Below are 25,427 nucleotides of genomic sequence, written 5' to 3'. Positions count from 1 at the left end.
GATAATTTTTATAGGAAAGAAGGAAGCAGTCCATACCTAACTTTTGTAGACTTATTAGCACTGGAAGAATCTTTCCCCCTTCCAGGGTGGAGGGGTGGATCCCAGTGCTCATCATTCCCTATGCTGTTGCTTTCTGCTGAGGCATCTGAGACATTGACCTTGGCTGCACCCAAAAGGGGAAAGCACAGGAGACAAGCAAGGGAGAAACTTCTTTCATTGTGCATAAAGGATGGGTTACTAGGCCTTTGTCCCCCGACACATGCCAGATAACTGTACTTGTATCCTAACTGATTATCCTATTTTAGCGTTGCCTATTCATCCCCCACACTTCCACCAGAATGATTTTATTAAAATGTTAGTCTTGTGAAGAGCCAACTCAGTTTTGGGAAAGACCCTGATGCTGGGAAAGATTGAAAGCAGGAGGAGAAGGGGATGACAGAAGATGAGATGGTTGGATGGCATCACTGACTCAATGGACATGAGTTTGAGCAAACTCTGGGAGATGGCGAAGGACAGGGAAGCCAGGCGGGGTGCAGTCCATGGCATTGCAAGGAGTCAGACACGACTTAGCAACAGAACAACAAAGTCTTGCTATGACTCCCACACTCAGGAGCACAGCTTTACTGCCCCTTCATGCCCTGATGATCTCTTAGTGTCTCTCCAGCTGCATTCTCTCCAGTATGTTCTAGCCACCCTGGTAGTTTGAGGTTTCTTGGCAGTTAGGCACCTTTTCACAGACCATTACCTTTGCAGGAAGCACCCTTCCTTTGGTCTTGTTCCCTTCATTTTATTTTTGTCTGAGTAGCTTCTACTCCACTTCTAGGAATTCATCTGGAGGTGGACTTGCACTTGAGTGGAAAGGAGTGTGTCCAAGGCATCATTGTTTATAACAGCAAAAGACTGCAGCCTTCTACATGCACATCAGTAGAGTTAAGGATGTGATGGTACAGTCATAAAATGAAACACTCTGGAACAATTAAGAGGAAAAGGATAGCTCTATATGCATACACAACAAACTGTGTGCTAAAGCTGTGTTATTCCAAACTTTTAAAAAATGCAATACTTCTCTTCATATACTCACATAATCTCCCGTGCTCAGCAAACCCTTCTCCATCCTTGATCCATTTAACAAAATCCTGTACCCTTTCTCTGACAGAAATGACTGTCCTCTTCTTTCTTGCCATAGTACTTTATTGATCTGACAGGTGTAAAATGCATCTAATTGTATTACAGCCATTTGAACATGTTTCTTTCTGCCTGTGAGCTGCCTGAAGTCAAGGGCAACATGTCATTCCTGGAGCCCAGCATCTAGCAGAGTCCAGCCTTATGAAATCGAGCGCCTTAAGACACATTCTCAATAAAGATTTGTCATACATAATGACTACAGAAGGCTCTGTGCAATATTTATAAAACTTCAGTCCTGCATCTTGCTCTGTGAAATGATTCTATTTATTCTGGAAATTTTTCAGCTTAGTCCAATTAGCATCAATCCCAACCCCTTATCTTTAAAAATGCAAGCTCTCTAAATTGCCGAACATTAGTTTTTCATGTTGCTGAAGGTTAAGGAAAGCAAATGGTGAGGAACATGAATCCCAGCCATCTGTTTTCCTCTACTCTCTCCTGCAGCATCAGTGCCGCAGGGGCCTGTCCCTGCCTAGCAAGGGCTATGAGGATGTGCCCGTTCATTATTGAAAAGGCTTGCACAGGCCCTGTGTCAGTCATCTTACGCTGACTTACTCAGTGATAACACAGCTACCTCCCAATCTCAACGGTTTATTGTAATAGAAGTTTTTTTCTCACTTGGTTTGCCATTGGCTGTGTGCAGCTCTGTTCCATATTTCCTTCCCTTAGGGACACAGGCTGACAGGGTATTTAGAGTCACAGGGGAGATGGAGCAGAAAGCGTGGTGCAACCATAGGGGGACCTGAAGGTTTCTGTTAGGAAGAGGCACATAGCATTTCCACCCACGTGTCATTAGCCAAAATGAGTCACAGGGCCACGCCTGTTCTTACCAGGGCTGTGTATACAGCCGTTCCTCGGGTGTGGGCAGCGCATATTCTTCACCATGACAGACTCTACTAAAGTCTCCTTTAGAGTTCTTCTCTTATAAATGAATTTTCTTTGCTCTGATCAGTGTGCCTATTCAACACGCATTAATTGAAGATGCATCACAAATAGAGCATAATAGCAGGGTCTGCAGTTAAGTCAGGTGGCTCAGATGGTAAAGAATATGCCTGCTAGTGCAGGAGATGCAGATTCCATCCCTGGATCGGGAACATCCCTTGGAGGAGGAAATGGCCAGCCACTCCAGTATGTTTGCCTGGGAAATCCCATGGACAGAGGAGCCTGGCGGGCTACAGTCCACAGGGTCACAAAGAGTCAGACACAACTGAGCGATTGAACACAGGGTTAAATCAGACTCTTTTTAAGGGTCTTTTAGAAGGGCCTGAAAATACTTGTGATGCTTCCCTAGACTGTGGTCAGGTCCATATGTTGGTAGGAGCACTCGAAGGAAAGAAAGCGGATAGTGCGAAATTGTAGGCATTTGCTACTGATAGCTGAACAAATTTTTGAATAATTATTTTTTAATCTCGCATGTTAAGGTGTACTGCTCAAAGGTTCATCATGTCTATTTGTCTTTTAATTCTGCTCATTTTGGAAATTTAAGTTATATACACACCTATATAATTATTTCATAAACACTTGCATGTGTGGTGATAAAGTGATAGCAGTTCAAAATAGCTGGTGTCACCTTATTAGTCAGTATCCTTGAGTGTTGTATGTGCAGAGTCATAGAATACACATTGCATAAATTTTGTAAAACCCATTAAATATTCTATTTTATAGTATTCTTTTTACCTTCTGCTTATTTATTTAATTTTCTCTTCTTTGTTGTTTTGTGTAGCTCTCATTTCATTTTTGAAGAAAGAGATCTGCTATGGGCCTTGCATTTTCTGGCTTGGGAATTACTCTCTTGTCTACTCACTGAATACATGGTGCTTATACCCTAAGCTGTCAGTGTGTTTCTCTTGGTAGATGATTCCACATCCATTGCTTTTTAAATATATATTCAAGAGGATCATATTTTAGGAAAGGAGTAAGTATTTCAAAGGAGAAAAATCATTATTCTGTTTCCAAAGCATACACAGCTGTTAAACTTTAATTAAACACGTTTGTAGGAGAGGGGACTGGAGACCAAGTTCATAAAACCAGACAGATATGCTTTGTAAATGAAGAAGAAAACTAATTAAGCCAAGCATGGCAGCTTAATATTAATTTTTAGAACACCACCAATGTATTTGTTGTAAATCTCGACACTGCTGCTGCATATTTCCTAATGAGTTATTCTACAATTTCAGTGCAGCATTTGGATGTCAAGGCTTCCCAGTCAGTTGGAAAATTATAAGCTCTTTCCCACATTATGTTAATATTTATTGCAAGAAACGTAACTCTTGAATGAAATGTAATTCATCAATGAAAATAAAATGGTGGATTTATACTTCGGAAATAGAATTTGTCATGTGAGCCACAAAAATAATCCAGAGCAACCCATCAGTTTTTTTTTTTAAAAATATTTGATCACCAACAGATTCTGTGCCCCCAAGCAAGACTAATACAACAGACTTAATATTCAGTAGTGGTGTTTATGAACTTATTCTTAGGTCTTTTTACCAAGACATAATTTTTTTTTTTAAACACTGAAGGGTAGCTATACCATTTTAACAGAAGATTTGAACTCAACAGTTCACTTAGAAATCTGTGGAGGAGGAGGAACAACAGCAACAAAAAACCCTAATGAATTAGAATTTGTTGACAACACTGTTGGACGGTAAGAAACCTGCAGATGCATTCAACTATTGAATTGGGTTTATGATTTTCCTTTGTGTTCTGTTATGCATAGACTCTGTGAAGGAACACTTTAAGATATAGATTTTACCTTCTCAATGAAAAAGGCATACAGGAGAAACTTTCAAAGCATAGAGGTGTTTAAATTAAGCCCACTGGGAAGGAATGCAGTAAGTAAAATCAAATTGGGATTTATTTCAATTATTTACAAGTTGAAACCTGTTGTTTCTCATTGAACACTAAATGTCCTGTTTTATTCTGTAAATAGAATTATGACCAATAAATTAAGTTTTGACTGTATACTTAAATGCATTAATGTAATCATAAGAATTTCACACCATTACTTAATCATAGCTGAAAAGATTTCTTTTGTTGCTGTTGAGCAAAAGGATTAGAGGCACTGTTCATTCAGAAAACCACCAAAGAAGAAGAAGATATTTGAGACCATCTGTAGTTTTTCCAGAGAGTCACAATAGCTGCAAATAAATGAAGATTTAGAAACAAACTATGCTGAGCAACATACATTGTGTGGTATGTTGTCTTGTGGTGCTTCAGTTTGACATAGTATGCAGCCACAATACTGTCATCAATAGAATCTCTGAAGATGGGATGTTTCTACCAGTAGGTTTCTTGATAAAATGAAATATTTCACTTGTGTTGAAGATGCGATATGTGCAAACCACTCTTCTGAGAGACGCAGTCAACCTAAAAGGATGCTGTTACTCTAGGTTCTGATTTCCATTTTAAAGACAGTATTATCACTGATTGTGCTGAATGAAACTCTCCTTAATAGCAGTTTCCTCTGTCATACCAGATGAATGGAAACAGTGGTGATTGGTCCCCTAAGTATTTTTTTCATATCTGCTTCCTTCATGAAGCATACTGTCAGCATATTATGTGGTCATGATTAAAACCCCACTTATAAGCATGTTAGTCAGAAAGACTTAAGTTCTTCTGTCTTTTCCCTGAGTCATCTAGTAGTCTCAATTCTATCTTGTGGTTTTTCTTTCTCTTTCAGGACACCAGAAACATTTCCTGATAGTTGGGGAGTTCCTCCAGGATGTCAGGTTTCTATAGGCCACCTGCTGAGTGGGTCAATGCAGCTAAAGATGTCATCTTTGTGCGTGTGTCTGACTCTTTTTCTACCCTATGGCCTTTAGCCTGCCAGATTAAAGCCTGCCCATGGAATTTTCCAGGTCTCCATTTCCTCATCTATGACATGAGTGAACTGAACTTGATCTCATAAATTCTTGGGTCCAGTTATGCAGATATATATCACTCTATTTTAGTAATTTATTAAGCAAAGATGACAATCTGCCTGCCAATACAAGAGACACAAGAGATGCATGTTCAATTCTGGGGTCAGGAATGCCACTGGAGAAGGAAATAGCAACCCACTCCAGTATTCTTGCCTGGAAAATCCCATGGATGGTGGAACCTGGTAGGCTACAGTCCATGGGGGCGCAGAGTCAGACACGACTGAGCAACTTCACTTCACTTATCTGGCTATTTACTGTGGGCATGCTTTTTGAGGGGGAGACAGACTTGTCTTCCCTTATGTGAGAATGGAGATGTCTACCTTTTTAGAGCTGAGGGTTCAAGAAGGGGAGGTTTACTCATACTTCATAGTGTCATGAACATTACTTTCTGCGTAACCCAGGGAATCATGAGGCCTTCAGGGACCCTAGGCCAGCCTTTATCCCACAGCAGAAGGATCTCCAGTACGTTATAGTTTGATGCCTCTGTACTTGTACTAGCTTTATGATTTTGGAACCAACTAACTCCAGTTTCTGCAGTTTTGCATTAGATCAGTGGTTTTTAAAACCTGTCCAAGCACAAAAGCTCTCAGAACACTTTTAAGAACCAAGATTCCTAGAAGTCATTTCACATCAACTGAATTGGAAACACTCAGGAAGAGAGTCCAGGAATCTGTAATTCTTAAGAACTTGCTTACCTGGGACACTTAAAAAAAAAAAATGCTGGATTCTATGTCAAAGCATTTAGATCCAAATTGATAGAGATGATGCCCCAGGATCCAGCATTTTAAAAACTCCCCAGGGGATTCTCACATGTACCCATGGTGGGGGGGCGGGGTGGGAAAACAACTCTAAGCCTTCTTCCTACTCTAAGCATTTCTTTTGCTTAGAGGATCTAGCGGTATAAGCTTTGCTCTTCGGGAGCAAATAAAAGAATTCCTGTCATTTGTATGTTCCTGAGTGAAGTGGTTTGGTAACCTCCGTGCCAGTTGCAGGATCTGTATCATCGGAAGCTTAAATTTAGTGGTATATTTAGACTTCCTGATAGGTTTAAGGAAAGTGATTCACATATAAAATCATCTAACATTTAGGTCTCCATTCTGCTATGTCACTCTCTGCTACCTCACCTTCTAGTGGGAACTGAGTATTGCATTTTAAAGATATTTTTCATCTTAGGTGTCCATTAGAAAAAATAATAATTTTCTCAACCAAAATTCTATCAGCATTTACTTTATTCAAATGTGTAAGCCATAATTAGCATATGTATATATGAATTCGTTTTAGAGGGGCTGTTTGGATTTCCTGTTGTTTCATTTAAAGTAAGGAGTTTATTCTATGCATCTTTTCAGCAAAATACATATTTCCTGTCTTATTTTTTTCTCAGTCAGCCTGGCTCAGAAAAATGTTATCACAGAGCACTTATTCTCTGTCCCTTGACCAAGTTGCTTTTTTGATGAAATGTCTGCCTGTCCAGCCACACTGAATTTCTCAGCCATGAGGCATTTTGGATCTATTGCTTAATGTGGTCCCCCCACCTGCTAGCACCTAGCATGGTGCTGACCACAGACTAGTAGATGAATAGTCTATAAAGGTGTGTTGAACCATGCATTGATAACCCAAACTGCATTTTGAGAGAGTAGATCCTGTTGAATTGTTTTGCCATCTACCTAATAAATGAAAACATGGATGCTGGGAGATGAGAAGCCAGGACAAGTTGACCTGATACTATTCAAGGAGATAGGTGTGGATCAGGCTTGCAAGGGAGACCACAGGAGCAGGAAAAGTAAAAGGAAATGGTGGGGGTGGAGGATGGTGAGATAAAGAAGACCATTCAGATGGCAGGAGGCTACTCCCTAAGGTTCCCAAGTTTTTCAATAGTGCTTTTTAAAATTCAGGTGCTTGGTGTTTGTGGATTTCTTCTAGAAACCAGCCAGGGCTTTGTATGCATCCTTGTTGGTACCACTGACACTTAGACAACAATCACTGAGGAGGATCTAGAGGCCCAGTTATTCTGAGAGCATCAAAGTTCTTTCCTGTCGAGACACGGGGCAAAGTATAAAATGGCTTTGTACTGGGCTTCCCTGGTGACTCAGTGGTAAAGAATCCTCCTGCCAACCCAGGAGACATGAGTTCGATCCCTGGTCCAGGAAGATCCTGGATGCCTCAGAGGAACTAAGCCCATGTGCCACAACGATTGAGTCTGTGCTCTAGGGCTGGGTAGCTGCAACTACTGAGCCCAAATGCTGCAACTCCTGAAGCCTGAATGCCTACAGCCCGTGCTCCACAGCAAGAGAAGCCACCGCAAGGAGAAGCCCACGCACCACAACTAGAGAGTAGACCCCCCCCCCCCGCAACTAGAGAAAGCCCCCACATAGCAATGAAAGCCCAGCAAAGCCAAAAATAAAATAATAAATAAATATGGATCTGTACGTCCACAAATGAGAGACTGGTGATAGGAGCAAAACTGACCTGGCTTTGCAAAGTGTAAGGAGTCTGAAAGTGAAGCTTTCCAGTTGGGAGTGGCTGAACCAAATAACGCTGCCATTTGGATGCATCCAATATGAGCAATTGTCTGCAATCAGGGTTTGAATGAATAGTATCAATCAACAGACTCTTGCCATTAAATCTCAGGGCTATAAGTCACTCCTGGAATTTAGGGTACTCTGAACCTGTCTTCAGATATGTGAACTCAGCTGGACTCCTTGTGAGCACAGGGGCCCACTCTGCTCAATACTGCCATTCATACTGGAGAGGAGATCTTTGTCAGTGTGCCATTACTTTCCATCTTTTCCTTTTCTATTTGTTTTCATCATTAATTAGGAACAGACATCTGAGGAGGGAAAATCTGTACTTTCTTCTTATTGAAAAAGAGCCGCTGGAGCCAGGGCAGACCTTACATCAAGTCAAAGCCCAAGGGCCTATCTCATAGAGAAAGATTTAAGGAAAGACTGAAAATATCTCCTGAACCAATAATCATAGAGCCTGGAATTTTAGCATCAAAGATGAAAAGCATAGAGCAAGACTGAAAGCTTTTTAAAAACCTTCAAGATCCTGTGTTAAAAGAGCACATTCCTTTTACAAAAGCATCATATAATTTCTCCCTTCTGATATCTCAAGAAGGCTTAATTCATTGAATTCTTCCCTTTGTGTCTACCGCTGTCAAAGAAAAGTACCTGGGAGTAGAGAGAGAAATAGGTGGGGTGAGGGGTGGCTTTAAATGAGGTGGAAATTATGCAAAGACAAGCCTTGTGGACATAACTATACCTTCCCTTGGGCCATCTGCCTGGGGCGCTTCTAGCTATTTCATCTCTGCTCCCCACGGTGTAGGCCAGAGAACCCAGTGTTTGATCAGTGCCTTGTTACCCGCCTCCAGTCTGTGGGTATCTGGCTGTGCTGTTCAAGTTCACTGCAGCTCTGTCTCCTCCAGCAGGCCCTTGCTCCCAGTCTGTTTCTTTAGGGAGCACACCGTGAAAATGAGGGAGCAGTACTTTCAAGTGTGTTGAATACTTAACTGTACATGATAAAGTTAATAGAGCTGTCGTTTCAACACACTTCTTATTTGTGATTATGTTTCAAGTAAGCACAGTAACAGCAATCTTAAAAACCCTGTGGCAAAAGTGGAGAGTTAGAGCTCTTCCCTGATGTAATATTCTTAAATAACATTTTTGCAGGTTCCCCTTATTACCAAGGGCATGTGTCGTAATACATCATTTTAGAAAATTCTGTTACATTCTCCAGAAAGGCAACATGAAATTTTTTACACTATTTCAATTATCTCTTTCATCCTCACATTATAATTCTGAGGTTAAATTCCCATAGGGAGGACCACAGTATTCAAAAATGTGGATAAGAAAAATGTAGGTGACATATCCTCCCTTTTTTGCTACAGCAACATACCAAATATTTTCTCTACTATCATCAGAGAGTGTAAAAAAGTATTTAACACACTCAAAAAGTACATTCTTAAGCAGCAGTTTCAGAGAGGGCTTAAACACAGAAGACTTTTCCTGTGTGTGTGTGTATCTCTGTGTGTGTGTGTGTGTGTGTGTGTGTGTTTTATTATTCTGGAAATAGTTATTGATTGAGTCTTGTTATGTAACTGGTGTTCTAAGCAAAATGTGGATAAATTAATAAGTGTCTCTACCCTCATGAGTCTGTATGAACTGTGGTGTAAGTGTTAACAAACCAATCTTGGGTCTGCTCACCCAGGTGCAGTAAAGTCAATCTACCATTCTTCATCACGTTTGTTCTTCTCCTTCATCACATTTGTTCTTCTCCTTCTGATGATATCGTAACAATCCTTTGATGACATGAGTCTTATCAACAAAGCCTTTTCAGGTACTGGCTGCCTGAGGATGGGCCAATTCCTGGAGCTGGGGAAAAAGTTAATAGCAAAAAGTTTCCTCTCTTCCAAGGGCAGATCACAGTGGAAGGATAATGACCTGTAGAAGAAAGTAGGGCTGCCCTGATGGTAGAATCGGTCTGTGATGCAGGAGATCCCGGGGTCAGGAAGATCCCCTGAAGAAGGAAATGGCAACCCACTCCAGTATTCTTGCCTGGGAAATCCCATGGACAGAGGAGCCTGGTGGGCTACAGTCCTTGAGCTCGCAAAGAGTTGGACACAACTGAGTGACTAACACTTTCACTTTCAGAAGAAGGCAAAAGAGGCAGGACACAGTGAAGGAATCTCATTGGTACAGGAGTTGGTCACCGTCTTTCCAAGTAATTATACCACAGAGGAAAAGGAGGTAAAGGTTTTGGCATGATAATGAAGTTTTATTGTTCTGCAATGTTGAAACACCTATTTACTATGTATTGACTTAATGAGGTTTCTGATTTACACTGCTCAGTCCTGAATAGAATGAAATGATAAAGCGCAGTATACTCATTAGCTACAGACCTGATGACTTCTCCTGAGCTAAGACTAAATCTACCACGAAGATTCTGATAAATGTGTCTCTTGACAAACTAGTATTTAATAGCAGTTACCTTCCCCCATCTACCACCTCCTTTTTGTGGTCATATTCTTATTATTGAGAACTATAATAAATCCATAGTTCAGTCATTCTATGACATTTATCTTCGTGTGTGGCACCATCTCTGTCACTTCTTGATCAGTGAAGAATCAGATAGTAAGTGACTAATCCCTGACTTGTTAATGCAAAACCTTTTTTATTGAATCGTTTTGAGACAGTCATGGGTAGCTATTTAGCTCTGCAGATTCTTGCAAGTCATGAGCCTGCTTAGGTAAAAGATGTTGAGGAACTTGTTGAATTATGCAAAGTTAGGTTCAAAAAGTCAATCTTGATTTACACCTGTTGCATGAACAATTCAGTACAGACTCAGTGAAGCACATCGTCTACACATAATACTCTGTACTTGTATAGAAACAGCCTGAACAGAAAGAGACTTCATTCTATATGATTAATGTACAGGTGCTTTGTAAACTGGGAAGCACTCTACTGATACAAAATAGAATTGATAGGCAGCATTTCTGTGACCACTGGTGAACCTATCTCAAGGAAAATGAGGAGTTCCTATTGATATCCAGGATTAAAAAGGACCTTACCTTCTCAAAGGCTTCCCTGGAGGCTCAGATGGTAAAGCATCTGCCTGCAAGGCAGGAGACCTGAGTTTGATCCCTGCGTCCGGAAGATCCCCTGAAGAAGGAAATGGCAACCCACTCCAGTACTCTTGCCTGGAAAATTCCATTGACAGAGGAGCCTGGTAGGCTACAGTCCATGGGGTTGCAAAAGAGTTGGACAGGACTGAGCGACTTCCCTACCTTCTCAGATGGACCTTACTTTCTCTCCTCCAGGGGGAGTCTATAGCTCAGACATCTCATAGAGTGGCTTTGTCTTTTGCATACATTTTGGAGCAGGACTCCAGCCAGTAGCTTTAAACAGATAGGCGAGACAGAGGTACACATTTTAAAGGTTGTCCAGACCACATATTACTTTCTTAAATGGAGGTAAACATCTTAGTGTTACTTAATCCTATATACTGTTTCACCAGTTTCCATGTGTTGTGAATTTTGGTAATGAGAGCAATTTCAGTTGCCGTTAAATCCTGTGGGCATTCAGTACCAAGCATGGCAGAGTTACAAAGAAGTCAAAGGTGTAATCCTTAAGAATTTCCAAGATGCTTTTCTTTTTTCACATTGATTCTCAATAGGCAAATAGTTTTGCTCAATCAGGGGTCTCTGCAGAGATGGGACTATAAATACACCTCAGCAGTGTTTTTGTTTCTTTTTTTTTCCTGACTTTTAGTTGACAAGCAGCATAACCACATCTGCCTCTGTGTGAGAGGAATCTTCTGCCATTTCCCTTGTGGGCAAAATTGTAGAGATCTCAAGAAGGTGTCCAAAATTATGAATTATAATGTTGAAAGGGAGTCAAAAATTGCCTCCAGAGGGAGTTTATGACTAGGTCATCTCCTGCAGTGGCTTTGCCTTTCGCATACGTTTTGGAGCAGGACTCCAGCCAGTAGCATTAAATAGATAGGCGAGACAGAGGTGCACATTTAAAAGGCTGTCCAGACCACATATGCAGGTAAGGGTAAGGGCAGGTAAGGACAACTGAGGGAGGCAGAAGCCTAGTGACAAGAATGTTATCTACATGGAGATGGTTGCAGCCGGGTGGCAGGTACAGAAGAGTCATGTAAAGCAACTGGAAGGATCCCAGTTACCAGGTGATGGCTTCTACTCTGCACTGTCTGCCCTGGTTACCTCTGGCTCAAGAACTAGAAGAGGCTGAGCTGCCTTCAAGGAATGTGATTTCTGAGGTTGGGAAGACCTGAGAAAGGCCAGGTGCACTAGGTTTATAGATAACTGCTGAGAGAGATATCATGTTAAAACCCAGTGTAATATCAGAAATACTCAGTAACACTTAGACAATATGCTGGGAGTGTTAATTATGCCATGAAAGCGCCTTTCTCTTCCTTCTGAGTGTACCTGTTTTTGTTGTATGTCTGTTTGACTATCTCCTGTGTGTCTCTGTGAGGATCTCTTTCTCTCTCCCCACCATTCTTTTTTTTTTAACATCTCCTTTTTCTTTCTGTGTATTTCTCTGTCAACTCCTGATATTTTTCTCTTTTTTATTCTCTCTTAACAGACAATACAAAGCTGAAATGTGTCTATATAAAATGCATGTATACACATATATAGTTTTTAATTGTATTTTAGATAAGTTTTATTTCATGGTCTTAAATTGAAAAAAAGAAGAGTTAAATACTTCCCTAATTTTAGGAAATATTAAATGAAATGAAATGTTTGCTTCTGTCTTGGGTTGATGCTCTCCAAAACTGTTGATCTGCTTTAGAGGTTTGGTTTGGTTTTTGCTAGAGACAAGAAGAGGATGCTTTTCATTCTGTCTGTTTCACTACTTCTGATCGGTTATGATAAATATCAATGTATCATTTTAGTCGATCTTATTTATTTCTGGCCTGGTTCCAAAAGGATTTGAAGTAATATATAAAATATAAGCATAGTGCCAGAGAGAAAATAGAGCAAAAGAAAGGGAAAATTAGAGTGGAGATATGAGATCCTGCAGAGTTGTCCAAGATGGCTCATTGATTGGGTTTGAGCTTCCTGTAGATCAAAAGTAAGAATTAAGCAAGGTCTCTGTTCCAATTACAGAATTAATAGATAAAAAAGCCCCTCACCCCCAAACGTAGAGGCTTAAAATAAGAGTATATAGTTTTCTATTGCTGCCATGGATAGAGGAGCCTGGTGGGCTACAGTCCATGGGGTCATGAAGAGTCAGACACAACTGAGTGACTTTCACTCTACTTCACTTCATTGCTAAAGTTATAAATTATAACAATGACTTAATACAAATTTATTGTTTTAAAGTTCTGCATATAAGAAGTCTCACATAGATCTTATCAAGTTAAAAGCAACTAGGACCCTATTTCTTTATGCAGAGCTCTGGGAGAGAGTCTGTTTCTTTGCCTTTTCCAGTTTCTATAGGTTACCCTGTTCCTTGGCTTATGGTTTCTTACCTTCATCTTCAAAGGAGTGATGTTGCATCTCACTGATCATGCTTCTGTACCCTTCTTCTGCCTCTCTTCTGCCTCTCTCCTCCCCTTTTAAAGATGTTGTAATTACACTGACCATTGGATAATTCAGAATATTTTCCCTATCTTGAGGGCAGCTAATTCCAAGCAAACTTAAACCCATCTGCAACCTTAATTTCCGCTTTCTATATAACCTACCATACCTGTAGACTCAAGGGGGCAGGATATGGCAATCTTTGGGCAGCAGAGGGCACATTTCCATGCTTATCACTCAAGAATAACAGCATTTATTTTGTTCATGCATCTGCAGTGTGGACAGTTTAATGGAGGCGGGATCACTTCATTTCTGTACTACCTGGTATTAGCCAGTTTGCGTGGAAAGTTGGGGCTGGAATCATCGCTGTGTTTTCTGACTCCAATAGCTGGCACTTGATGCTGGGAAGACTCAAAGAGCAGAGGGTGGGACAGTTGGCATTCCTTGAGCATCTCTATCTGTCCATATAATCCTTCCATGTGGCTTCTGCAGCCTAGAGGCCCAGGTAGCTGAACTTCTGTATGTTGACTAAGGTCTCCAAGGTATGGGGGTGGGAGAGGAGGAGACAAGGAAGGAAGGAGATGAGGAAGGAAGGAGCGAGGAAGAGAGATAAGGAGGAAGAAAATGGTAGAAGCTGTGTTGCCTTCCCTATCCTAGCCTCCTAAATCATGCTGCATCATTTGTATCACTCTCTGTTGACTAGAACTGAGACACTGAAGCAAGGCCAAATTCAAGAGATGGGAATTAGATTGAAGGGATGTCAAAGAATTTTCACACATGTATTCAAACTACCACAGCCCCTTAAAATATTTACACTGTCCCCTGACCCAGCTTTTCTGGAGGATAACAAGTACATTTTTTTTTTCATGGGTCTCATAAAAGGACACTACATGTGATGTAAAAATTGATGGCCTCACAAATGTCTGCACACAAAACAAATGATGACAAAATTCATAGAGAAATTTATTATAGCATTTCCAGGTGCTAGTAACAAAGTACATTTTAGGGGGAAAAAAGTTGTACAAGTTTCTAAAGCCTTTATTCCAAAGTCTCTAATGGACTAAAAAGAATCCAAGCAAAAACTTAAAGACTATAGAAAAATTAATGGACTATCCTTCAGCTGATCCTCTATGAATATTATATTTTATGATAAAACATTTAAAAGACTTAGGCATCAAAGAGATCATGATTATATTTCTTGACAAGAACCAGAAGTAAAAACAATCTTTGTGGCCAGTTCATGGCAGGTTTTTAGGTGTTTAAGTTACTTTGGTGTTGAGTTCTCAGATGAAATCAATAAATTGTGCTCCTCCTCATGTAATCACCAATTGCAGACAGAAATCAACACAGACTATTTTTAATATATGGAAGATAAATACGTATCAACTTGAACATGGTTATTTTCAAATTTCAGTGGAACAGCCTTTTAGCAGATGTCCATATGCTACTCTTGAGCTCCCATCCTTGCACATAAAATGGTTATAGTAATTGGCTTTTCATCATTAACATTTCTTTGCAGATGTTTGAATCTTATGTGAAATATATTTTTTTTAATTTACAGTAAGATTTATGAATAAAATGAATAAGATAAAAATGTGGAAGTTAATCAAATTAGTTCTTAGACGATCTGTTCTTAATTCACATTTTTCTAAGAAGGTAGTAAAAATTCCTGTGGATTATTTTTGTCTCCTTTATATTGCCTTCATTAATATATATTTTTTTCCTCTCAAGAATTGAGAACAGGATCACTCAATCACTTATACGTTTAGCAGTTAGTATACACAGGAGCGGTCTACTCTTTTCTTTGCAATTAAGTAATATAGGACACAGACTGTGAAATGAATGAGTGAATAAAAGGTAATTACATGGCATACTTAATAGAAAGCCAAGTTCACCAGCTTTTTAATGTTCTTTCATTTAAGTATCCATACTCAATTATTATGTTTTTTTTTTCCCTACTGCTACCTAGTAAAACAGGAAATTACAAAGAACTTCTGAATGCTGTCAAATAACCTAACCTATTTCTATCTCAGACATAATGTCAGTAGATCTACATGGAAATTGAATATAGCATCTATGCTAAAAATCTATAGCAAGCTGGAGCTATGGGAATATTTGGAGGCTGGACCCTTTGGAGTTTTTCATTTTTAAAGATAGCTTCTCATATACTCTTCATGCCTGGAAAGACTGTTGTCCTTGTGTGAAGCTATGCCCCTAAAGTGAGAGTTGCTGATCAAGGCCAAATATAAAAAATTATGTATAACTCCCTATTTTCTGTTCATTCAACCTACTAAAAACAGCATGGTTTACATGTTTGAATAGCTCTGTACAGAAAAGAAAACCCGATCTTTCTTTGCTCTTGATTGTTTACCCCAGGAATACAATTTTTAACAAGAACTTTTCCCTGCCAAGTCCTATTCTTTGCCTTCATTATGTTGTATAGCCATAAATGGGCAGATAAGAGTTAAATTTTTTTGACTGTTCCTTTTGTTTTCTTTCTCTTAAGAAGACAATCTTCTGTTGAATGATATATGAAAGACTCTAGGGCAGTGTAGGGGCAGAAGACTAGAAAAAGAGCATTTCTCCAAATTGGTTAATTGACTGTACAGCAGTTCTGCTATGAAGTAATAATTATAACATAGAGATGGGATAAAAAGTGAAACAGTCAACAACCATCTTTATATTTTTCTCAATAGAGAATCCTGTTCTCTAGGTGAGGATCTTATGATCTCCTGTTTATTTACATTGTTAAAGTATTTGATATTTAGAAGAAAACCAACCTGTTCAGTTTCCCACAGTGACAGAAACATAAATGTGATACCTGCAGCCAGAGGGCCCTGTGACACAAGGCAGACTGTGCCCTTAGACATCTTATGCAGGCCTCCTTTGGAAAAGATTCTGCCAAATTGGAATCTCCAGAGGCCTTCTAACATCCCAGAGATCTTTTTCCCTGAGATTGGATGTTGATTCTAAATTATTTGGGGAAAAATAAAAATACATAAATCTTGATCCCTACCTACGAGATTTTACCTGCCTAAGGAACAAAAAATGTTGTCACCTGAAGCCTCTTCTCAATTTTGCTTAAATGAAGTGGATTATAGAAGCACTGGGGAGAAAGAGAAACAGTTCTGTTCCTGTCTTCATCAGCCCAAACCTGGCTTCAGGCTGATAAAGGCTGACTGTTCAAATAAAGCAGTGTTCCATGTGAGATCACAAAGTGAAGGAAGAAAAGTTTTAAACAGAAGGCAGAATTTAAAATAATCCTGTGAACTGTTACTTTGTCACACACAAGACTCAATTAGGTAAACTTGCCACCAAGTGAGGAGGTGAGCTGGATGCTCCCTTAAAGTCTCAGAGAAGGGTAGGCTTTACATGCAAACTCAGGGGACTATTCTTGGGCAAGTGTGGACCTGCATTTCTGTTGTCCATCGGCAGAAATAAGGCTACAGCATGAAATACTCCCCAGTACTTTGGGATATTGCACTCGCATTAACCTTAGTTCTGTAAAATCAGTTTCAGTCTACCTCAAGGATAGCTTAAATAAAGACTGTTACACTACAAGTGATAAGAAATAGTGTCCTAACTTAAAATCTTTTGAGATCTTTTGAGTCATAATTTAGATCAAATTAGCAATGTGTTAGCAGTATATTTCAGTTATGAGTCCCAAATTGACTGTGGCCAAAATATTTGTGTGAAGTTGACTTGATAGACTTAATGAAAAAGTAGTGCTTGGTGAATTATTATTGAATGTCCTAGTGTTACAGAACTAAACTTGGATTTACTCGCCCATGCGCAGTAAAGCCAATCTACTGACAGGGGTTGTGGTGAAGGAAAGTGCAGCATTTGGGCTTCCCCGGTCGCTCAGATGGTAAAGCGTCTGCCTACAATATGGGAGACCCAGGTTCAATCCCTGGGTTGGGAAGATCTCCCCCATGGATGGAGGAACCTGGCAGGCTACAGCCCAGTGGGGTCGCAAAGAGTCGGACATGACTGAGCGACTTCACTTTCTCTCCTATACAAGAAGTCTGGAGGAAGGTGCTGCAGCCCACTCCAGGATTTTTGCCTGGAGAATCTCATGGACAGAGAGCCTGGCTGGATGCAGTCCATAAGGTCGCACAGAGTCAGACACAACTGAAATGACTTAGCACGCATGCACACAGGCAAGAAATCCTGAGCAGCTAGTGTGCAAATGACCTGAACTCCCTGTGGGTTTCAGTGGAGCATTTTTAAAGGTCGGGTGAGGGAGGGAAGACCCAGGCTGCGTGATCAGCTTGTGCACACTTTCCTGATTTGTTGATAGTCACAGTGGGTAGCATCATCAGTCCTTAAGCTGAGATAGGCCTGGGGGCTATGTGCTCACTGTCATCAAGCGATTAACATCTTCCATTTGGTAGAGGGTTTAGCATCCATAAAACAGCTCAGGACATGTGCATCAGATGCTGTCACCTAGATCCTTTGGAGAAGGAATACAGCAGACGCCATGGGGGGTGAGGGTCTGTCCCAGGAAGGCCCTGTAGGGTCCTCTTTGGTTGCACTAGTAATAAAAGTATAGCATTTTCTTTAAAAGTGAAGTGATAGGAAAGCCTACTTTCAGATAAAATCTATATTTAAAGGTTGATATTTTATGAACTCACTTTCTATTTTCTCTTGAAAGTTTACCTTCTATTTATGTCTTTTTCTTTTCTCATGATAATAATGACACCAAATGCATTTGTAGTTTGTCTTCATATAGAAAAGTAATTTGCTGAGTAAGTGACCCTATCAAATACTTTCTTTTATTTTCAAAATAATGCTTGTTTTTTTACATTTTTTAGGGTTGGGGGTGGGGGGTTGTGAGGCATGTGGGATCTTCATTCCCTGAACAGGGATAGAACCCAGGTCCCTACATTAGAAAGCTGGAATTTTAACCACTGGACCACCAAGAAAGTCCTTTAAAATGGTACTTTATAACAAGAACTTATCTTTTTCTTGTATTTATGCTTAGGGAGTAAACATTTTCTCTCCAAACATAACATTGTAAAGCAACTATACTCCAGTAAAAATGATATTTTAAAAAATTCTGTTAGTACAAGAATTAGAATTACTTATGTTGAGAATAAAATTAGTTCAGTTGCTCAATCATGTCCAACTCTTTGCGACCCCATGGACTGCAGCACTCCAGGCTTCCTTGTCCTTCACCATCTCCTGGAGCTTACTCAAACTCATGTCCATCAAGTCGGTGATGCCATCCAACCATCTCATCCTCTGTCATCCCCTTCTCCTCCTGCTTTCAATCTTTCCCAGTATCAGGGTCTTTTCCAATGAGTCAGTTCTTCACATCAGGTGGCCAAAGTTTTGGAGTTTCAACATTAATCCTTGCAATGAATATTCAGGACTGATTTCCTTAGAATGACTGGTTTGATCTCCATGCAGTCCAAGGGACTCTCAAGAGTCTTCTTCAAACCACAGTTCAAAAACAACAGTTCTGTGGCACTCAGCTTTCTTTGTGGTCCGACTCTCACATCCATATGTGACTACTGGAAAAACCATAGCTTTGACTAGACAGACCTTTGTCAGCAAAGTCTGCCTTAATATGCCGTCTAGGTTTTTCAGAGCTTTTCTTTCAAGGAGCAAGCATCTTTTAATTTCATGGCTGCAGTCACCATCTGCAGTGATTTTGGAGCCCAAGAAAATAAAGTCTGTTACTGTTTCCATTGTTTCCCCATCTATTTGCCATTAAGTGATGGGACTGGATGCCATGATCTTAGTTTTTCTGAATGTTGAATATTAAGCCAGTTTTTTCCCTCTCTTCTTTCACTTTCATCAAAAGGCTCTTCATTTCCTCTTCACTTTCTGCCATAAGGGTGGTGTCATCTGCATATCTGAAGTTATTGATATTTCTGCCTGCAATCTTGATTCCAGCTTATGCTTCATCCAGTCTAGCATTCTGCGTGATGTACTCTACATATAAGTTAAATAAGATGGGTGACAATATACAGCTTGATATACCTCTTTCCCAATTTGGAACCAGTCCATTGTTCCGTATCCTATTCTAACTATTGCTTCTTGACCTACATACAGGTTTCTCAGGAGGCAGGTAAGGGGGTCTGGTATTCCCATCTCTTGAAGAATTTCTACAATTTGTTGTGATCCACACAGTCAAAGGCTTTAGCATAGTCAATGAAGCAGAAGTAGATGTTTTTCTGGAATTCTCTTGCTTTTTCTATGATCCAGTGGATGTTGGCAATTTCATCACTGGTTCATCTGCCTTTTCTAAGTCCAGCTTGAACATCTGGTAATTCTCGGTTCACATACTACTGAAGCCAAGCTTGGAGAATTTTGCGCATTACTTTGTTAGTGTGTGAGATGAGTGCAACTGTGTGGTATTTTGAACATTCTTTGGCCTTGCCTTTCTTTGGAATTGAGATGAAAACTGGTATTTTTCAGTCCTATGGCTTCTGCTGAGTTTTCCAGATTTGCTGGCATATTGAACGCAGCACTTTAACAGCGTCATCTTTTCAGATTTGAAATAGTTCAGCTGGTATTCCATCATCTCCACTAGGTTTGTTCATAGTGATGCTTCCTAAGCCCCGCTTGACATTGCACTCCAGGATGTCTGGCTCTAGGTGAGGATCTGGGTCATTAAGATCTTTTACATCTGGGTCATTAAGATCTATTATAAAGAATCATGATATTCATCGTTTCTTCATCAGGAAAAGTTGATTCATGATCAATAAATGATTCACTGTTTGTGTATTCTTTGTCCTTGCTGCTATTGCTGTTTAGTCACTTCAGTCATGTCCAGCTCTTTACAAACCCATGGCCTATAGCCTGCCAGCCTCCTCTGTCTCTGGGATTTCCCAGGCAAGAATAATGGAGTGGGTAACCATTTCCTTCTCCAACTTTATGTTGTTATTGTTGTCCAATAACTAAAATTCAAGAGATGGTTATACTGGTGGGGCAGTGTGTTTATGCCTGAGGGCCTCGCCGTAGCAACTGCCCCAGGCTTTACTCTTCCCAGGTGAAGATTTAGAATGGTGAAACTCTTTGATACAACTAATCTAATTATTGACTGTGCCATGCTGTGGGCCAAACCAGAAAATCAATCCAAACTAGCAGCTTCCAGCTTCTCCCTTGTTACACATTAAATGCAAGTCTTGACTATTAATCTGATGAGAAATACATTCCATCCAGAATTTAATGAGAAGTCACATGTCTTGCTCAGACTATGCATCTGAAGTACCAGGGCCACCTTGTATTCTCTCAGTTGGTCATAGAATTTTTCATAATTCCAAATCCTGCTTGAAGTATATACAACAGGACACAGTTTCAGATCACAGTTTTTTTTTTTGTTTTGTGGTCCCCTAAGCCCAACCCAAGCAATAGAGTAAGTGAAAAGGAGAAAAATGACATTTTATAGCTTCAAACATTAATTATAAGTTTTGAGTCATTTAATTTTTAAAATCTTATCTTAAGGGTATGAATATGTCAGATGGATTTAAATAGTAAACATAAATTATATAAAAAACCTAAATTTGATATCAAATTATAGGAAGCTCTAGGTTGATTGGGGGTTTTATATCATATATGTATATTTTTACTGTGTTTATTTAAATATAGTTTATAACTTTGGCATCCTACCTATTTGGTCTTTTGGACCAAATACAGTAGACAAGTGACAAAACATTTTAGACTTTTTATATGCAACTATCTGTGGAAGGAGTAGGGTTGCATTTAAGACTGAAGTTTGCATACTTTTGTACAGTTTGTAAACATAGCACATACATTTTCTCTCAAGCTCTGGACCTCCCAACACACTTCTCAAGTAAGTAACAATTATTTCCACAATTTTATAAATACTTCTATTTCCAGAGCAGAGTGGAATTCTTATTTTCATAGCATCTGGGCACTGTGAATGTTGTATGGGAGTGGTGGAAAATACTAACAGACTCAAGTTTACTCTTATTTAACCGAAGGAAATAGTGTAGCTGTTAATGTTATTTTTTTCTACCTAATGAACCAAATCTATAATAAGGCTCCAGGTTTCAGCAGAACTGTAAGTGCCTTGCAGTACCCTTATAAATGACACTGCAAGAAAAGATCATTTCTGACTAGTGGCGAGGACTTGAGAATTACTAAAAGGCGACTCCCCAACCAGTTGTACTGAAGTCGTCTGCTGTTAACTTCTAGGAGAGATGGAGTATCCTCCTCGTGCCAGAGCAATTTATACTTCCAGTTTTCATATATGTGTCAAAATAATGTTCCTGGTGGTGTGCCATGGGTAGTTAAGCACATTTGTTATTCCAAGATCCAAGCTTTCACATTACGGAATACATGAAAATATAATGTGATCTCAGCTAGTGCTGCCAGTCTGAGAAGGAGAACAGAAAAAGAAACAAGCAGGGGCTGTCATCCCAGGCCTTTCTCTCCCTGGCCTGGCCTTCTAGAATTCTTATGTGCCCTTGACATTGCAGTTCCTCAAAGGGAGAGTAATTTGAAGCAGAGCTCATTGGTTAATTGGATGAAGAGCTAATGCAGAGTTAAAAGAGGAACGTACATAGGAGCTGGTAGCAAATCACCTCTTGCCTTGGCATTGGACAGTGGAGGCCCTGGTGCTTGTAGCAGATGTGGATCTCAGTGTGACTGCCTGCAGCTGCCCCTCTCCTGCTAGGACAGGGTACTTCTAGATGCTACTCTCTTGTGAAGCCTCACCAGACAGCACTGAGCCTTCCACTGCCAGGGTAGTGAACTACCTTTAGTTTCAAATAGCAGGGGAGAGTAGAGACTGATATTGTGAAAAACATGTTTTTGTGCATCTATTTATCATGTGTCAGAGTGCAACCAAGGTTATATAATAAGTAATGCATAAAGTAACATTGGACAGAGCTTATCCCATTGAACAATTATATTGCTATTTCAAGCATAAAACAAAAATATTCTTTTTTATTGATTTACTTATTTTTGGCTGCGCTGGGTCTTTGTTGCTGTGTGCTGGCTTTCTCCGGCAGCGAGTAGGAGCTGCTCTCAGCAGTGTGTGCGCTTCCGACTGCAGTGTCTTCTCTTGTGGAGCACAGGCTCTAGGCGTGCGAGGGCTTCAGTAGTTGCAGCGCTTGGGCTCAGGCATTGCAGCTTGCTGGCTGTGGTTTTGGCACAGGGGTTCAGTTGCTCCAAGGCATGCGGGATCTTCTTGCATCAGGAATCAAACCTGTGCCCTCTGCATTAACAGGCAGATTCTTATCCATTGTGCCACAAGGCAAGTCCAAGTCAAAAATATTCTTAATCATGAATGTCTCATTTAAGAAGCTGGCAATTCTAATTCCTGTTCTTCTTTCTTTCTCAAATAACTAGTCACTCACTAAATTATTTATTAAAAAAACAACAAAGTCAAGCTGTAAGAGGAAAAAAAAGATAACTGTGGAAGAACTTTTGCAATCTGAATCAATTTTGCAGTTAGTTAATAATATTAAACCAATTATGTTGATGATTATGCCTTTGTTATGCAATCTGTTAAAATTAGAGAATTTAGGGTGAGGGATATATGGGCACTCTCTCTACTATTTTTCTCACTCCAAGTCTATAATTAGGTGAAAATACTTTTTTTTTAACAAAAACTCAGACCATTTACTGGGGGAAAGGTGTGGCATGAGTAAGAACTATGATAATTAGTGGGATAGATCCCACAGTGATGATTTATTTTTTAAAATCTACAAGCACAATGAGAGTGAGAAGCTTAGGAAAGCATGTTAAATATTAAAACACTATTTCAAAAGTGTAGGAATGCATAGGATCAATTCCCAGCATTCCAACTTTCAAATTTACCTGTTAGCTGGCAACTACTTCAATGATACAGGGTAAATTATGAGATACTTCATCTGAAAGGAGCAAAGAACCAAATTACTTCTAAAATCTTTAAAAGAATAGCTCTTCCACGGCCTTTCTGTCTCAAAGACATATATGAAACGTTTCTGAACTCCTGAACAAATCAGCTGCCCTGTGTTCTGTGGACCTTGGGCTTCACACATCACCACCACTTAGCACAGCCATAACTGGGGGACCATTCTCCAGATCAGAACCTAAGTATTGTTTAACTTCACTAATACCTTAGTCCATAAGTATTTGTAGAATTTTTTCCCCCCAAAGGATCAGTGAATTTGTGGGAAGAATATATACTGTAAAGCATTTTTTTTTTTGTAAGAGCACCTTTAGTTCAGGGTCCTCCCTGGAGTTCAAGGGAGGAATAGGCTTGAGATGAACATTTCACTGAAGCCCTTGTATTCCTGAGGATGCTAAAGACACACCCTCACTGCTCCACAGAGTTAGATGTCAGTGATTCTGAAAACAAGTGGTACTGCTGTTAGAAACGCCTTGAGAAGTGTCAGCTCAGTTTATTAATATTTGCTGATTCTGTTGTTTCTCAGTTCCATTTATGATTCCTAGCAGTAAAATCCTGGTTACTTGAAAGTTTAGGTGGGTTGAATGTACCATGGGCATAATTTTCTACCCCAGCCAGTTTCTGTATCTAATAGTTCATTTCAGTGAGTCAATCAAAGATTAATGCTCAGTAACCAGTTTACCATTTTAATTACTATATTGAAAGTAGCAAAATAAGAGTTATATTTGCAAGTAAATATACTGAAAAAGGAAAGTCATGCAAAAAGTCACCATATGGAAATACATCACTCTCAGAAGGCCCTGAATTGGTTTTGGCTTCATCAAAACATCTTATTCATGGTTGGTGTGTTTAGTATGCACTGTGGCTGCTGCTCTTTGAAGGTTATTAAGTTTGACCTAGATTTTATTGGTGTACACTCTAATCTACTTAGTTATCTTTGGGGGTTTGCATATGTCTCTGGGAAAGATGAAGCACTGGCTTCGATTGGTGTATTGAGTAGTTGTATAAGACTTGATAAAATGCTAATTGATAATAATTAAAAAATGAGTCACTATTTTGATAAAAATTTATTTTCTTGTTCTTTTGTAAATTATTTGAGAAATTATTTTTTATGTAAAGAGGAGTGCTTAATAAGGAAGACTCCTAGGAAGAAGAACATAATAATAAGAATCCTATTTGTGTTGGTATTTTTGTAGCTCACCCAGTTTAGATGGAACATTATGGTGAAAGGCACTAAGATGTTATAATTGTAGGTTCAGGAATAGCTATTAGAGATCATAAATATTCCCTTATAAGTATAAATGTAAATCACTTAAGACAGAAAATTTCAGTTTTCTTAACTAACATCCAGAGAATAGATTTATAAGTCCCTTAATAATAATTTCACAATTTTGAGACTGCTAGTTTAATTCTCTCTCGGGCTATACTCTTAAACTTTTGAGAATTACAACTAAAGGAAGGGAGAGAAATGCCTGAGGGAGAGACTTGTACATTGAACCTTGGGATATTTGGTTATCACTGTCCACTCTTGTCTTGTTGTCCATGGATGCTTCTAAGTGGAACAGAAGGTTGGAGTAGGACATATGTAGGAAAGGGTTGACTTTTGTTTAAATAATTACAATCAGCAAGCTCCAGTAGTCACTTACTACTTTCTTGACCCATCTCCTTGTTTTCTAAGTCTGATATGATTTTACTTCTAGTCTCGAAATTGTATTCTTTGCTCATAAATTTATAATTTTATTAATTTGTTGTGTTTCATTTGGGGTTTTACCATTTTTATTTCACTAGGAAATTGCTATTTTCTTTATTTATTATTTTAATACATAATAGATTAAGAGGGTTTAGAAATTTTTTTTAAAATATGCAATAGAATGAAAGGTACTCTCCCACCCTGCCTTTCATCTCCTGCTTCCTCCCCTCCTTCCAGAGACTTTATTAATGCATGTGCAGATAAGGAAGTATTCATGTACTTTATACTGTCCTTTCTTCTTTAGTATCTTTAGTGGAGGATGATAGACTGAAAATCAGATTGACTTGGGTCTGAATTCTAGTTGTCAGTTTCTTCCTCTGTGATGAGTTAATAATAATGTCAGCCTCAAAGCTAAAGAAGGAAATGGCAACCACTCCAGTATTCTTGCCTGGAGAATCCCATGGACAGAGAAACCTGGTGGGCTATGGTCCATAGGGTCACAAAAATTTCGATACGACTGAAGTGACTTAGCACAATCCTCACAGGGTTGTTAAGAGTGTCAAATGATTTTTTAAAAAAACTGTAAAAAAAATTATCACTATTTCTGACATGCAGCTAATACTCAGCAAGCATGATTATCCTGAGTCATAATCTTGAATGAAAGGAGGGGCATGAAAAGAAAAAAATGTTGTATTAGTTCCCTAGGGATGCCAG

The 25,427-nt window shown here is 39.4% G+C and overlaps 1 protein-coding gene across 4 annotated transcripts in view; it reads left to right on the top strand.

Annotated features, from left to right (window-relative positions):
- Window positions 1-25,427, top strand: part of IMMP2L (inner mitochondrial membrane peptidase subunit 2) — a 916,360-nt gene that overhangs the window by 638,391 nt on the left and 252,542 nt on the right. Inside the window, exon 6 of one of the 4 annotated variants that reach the window (XM_070468522.1) lies at window positions 824-1,335. The exons of the other annotated variants lie outside the window; for them this stretch is intronic. Coding sequence (XP_070324623.1) covers window positions 824-890 — 67 coding nt within the window. The 3' untranslated portion in view covers window positions 891-1,335. Of the gene's footprint in view, window positions 1-823; window positions 1,336-25,427 lie in introns of those variants that run through there. 4 annotated transcript variants of the gene reach the window in all.

Source organism: Odocoileus virginianus, chromosome 1, assembly GCF_023699985.2.
Source record: "Odocoileus virginianus isolate 20LAN1187 ecotype Illinois chromosome 1, Ovbor_1.2, whole genome shotgun sequence".
Classification (NCBI taxonomy): domain Eukaryota; kingdom Metazoa; phylum Chordata; class Mammalia; order Artiodactyla; family Cervidae; genus Odocoileus; species Odocoileus virginianus.
This window is presented reverse-complemented; position numbering and strand designations above follow the sequence as displayed.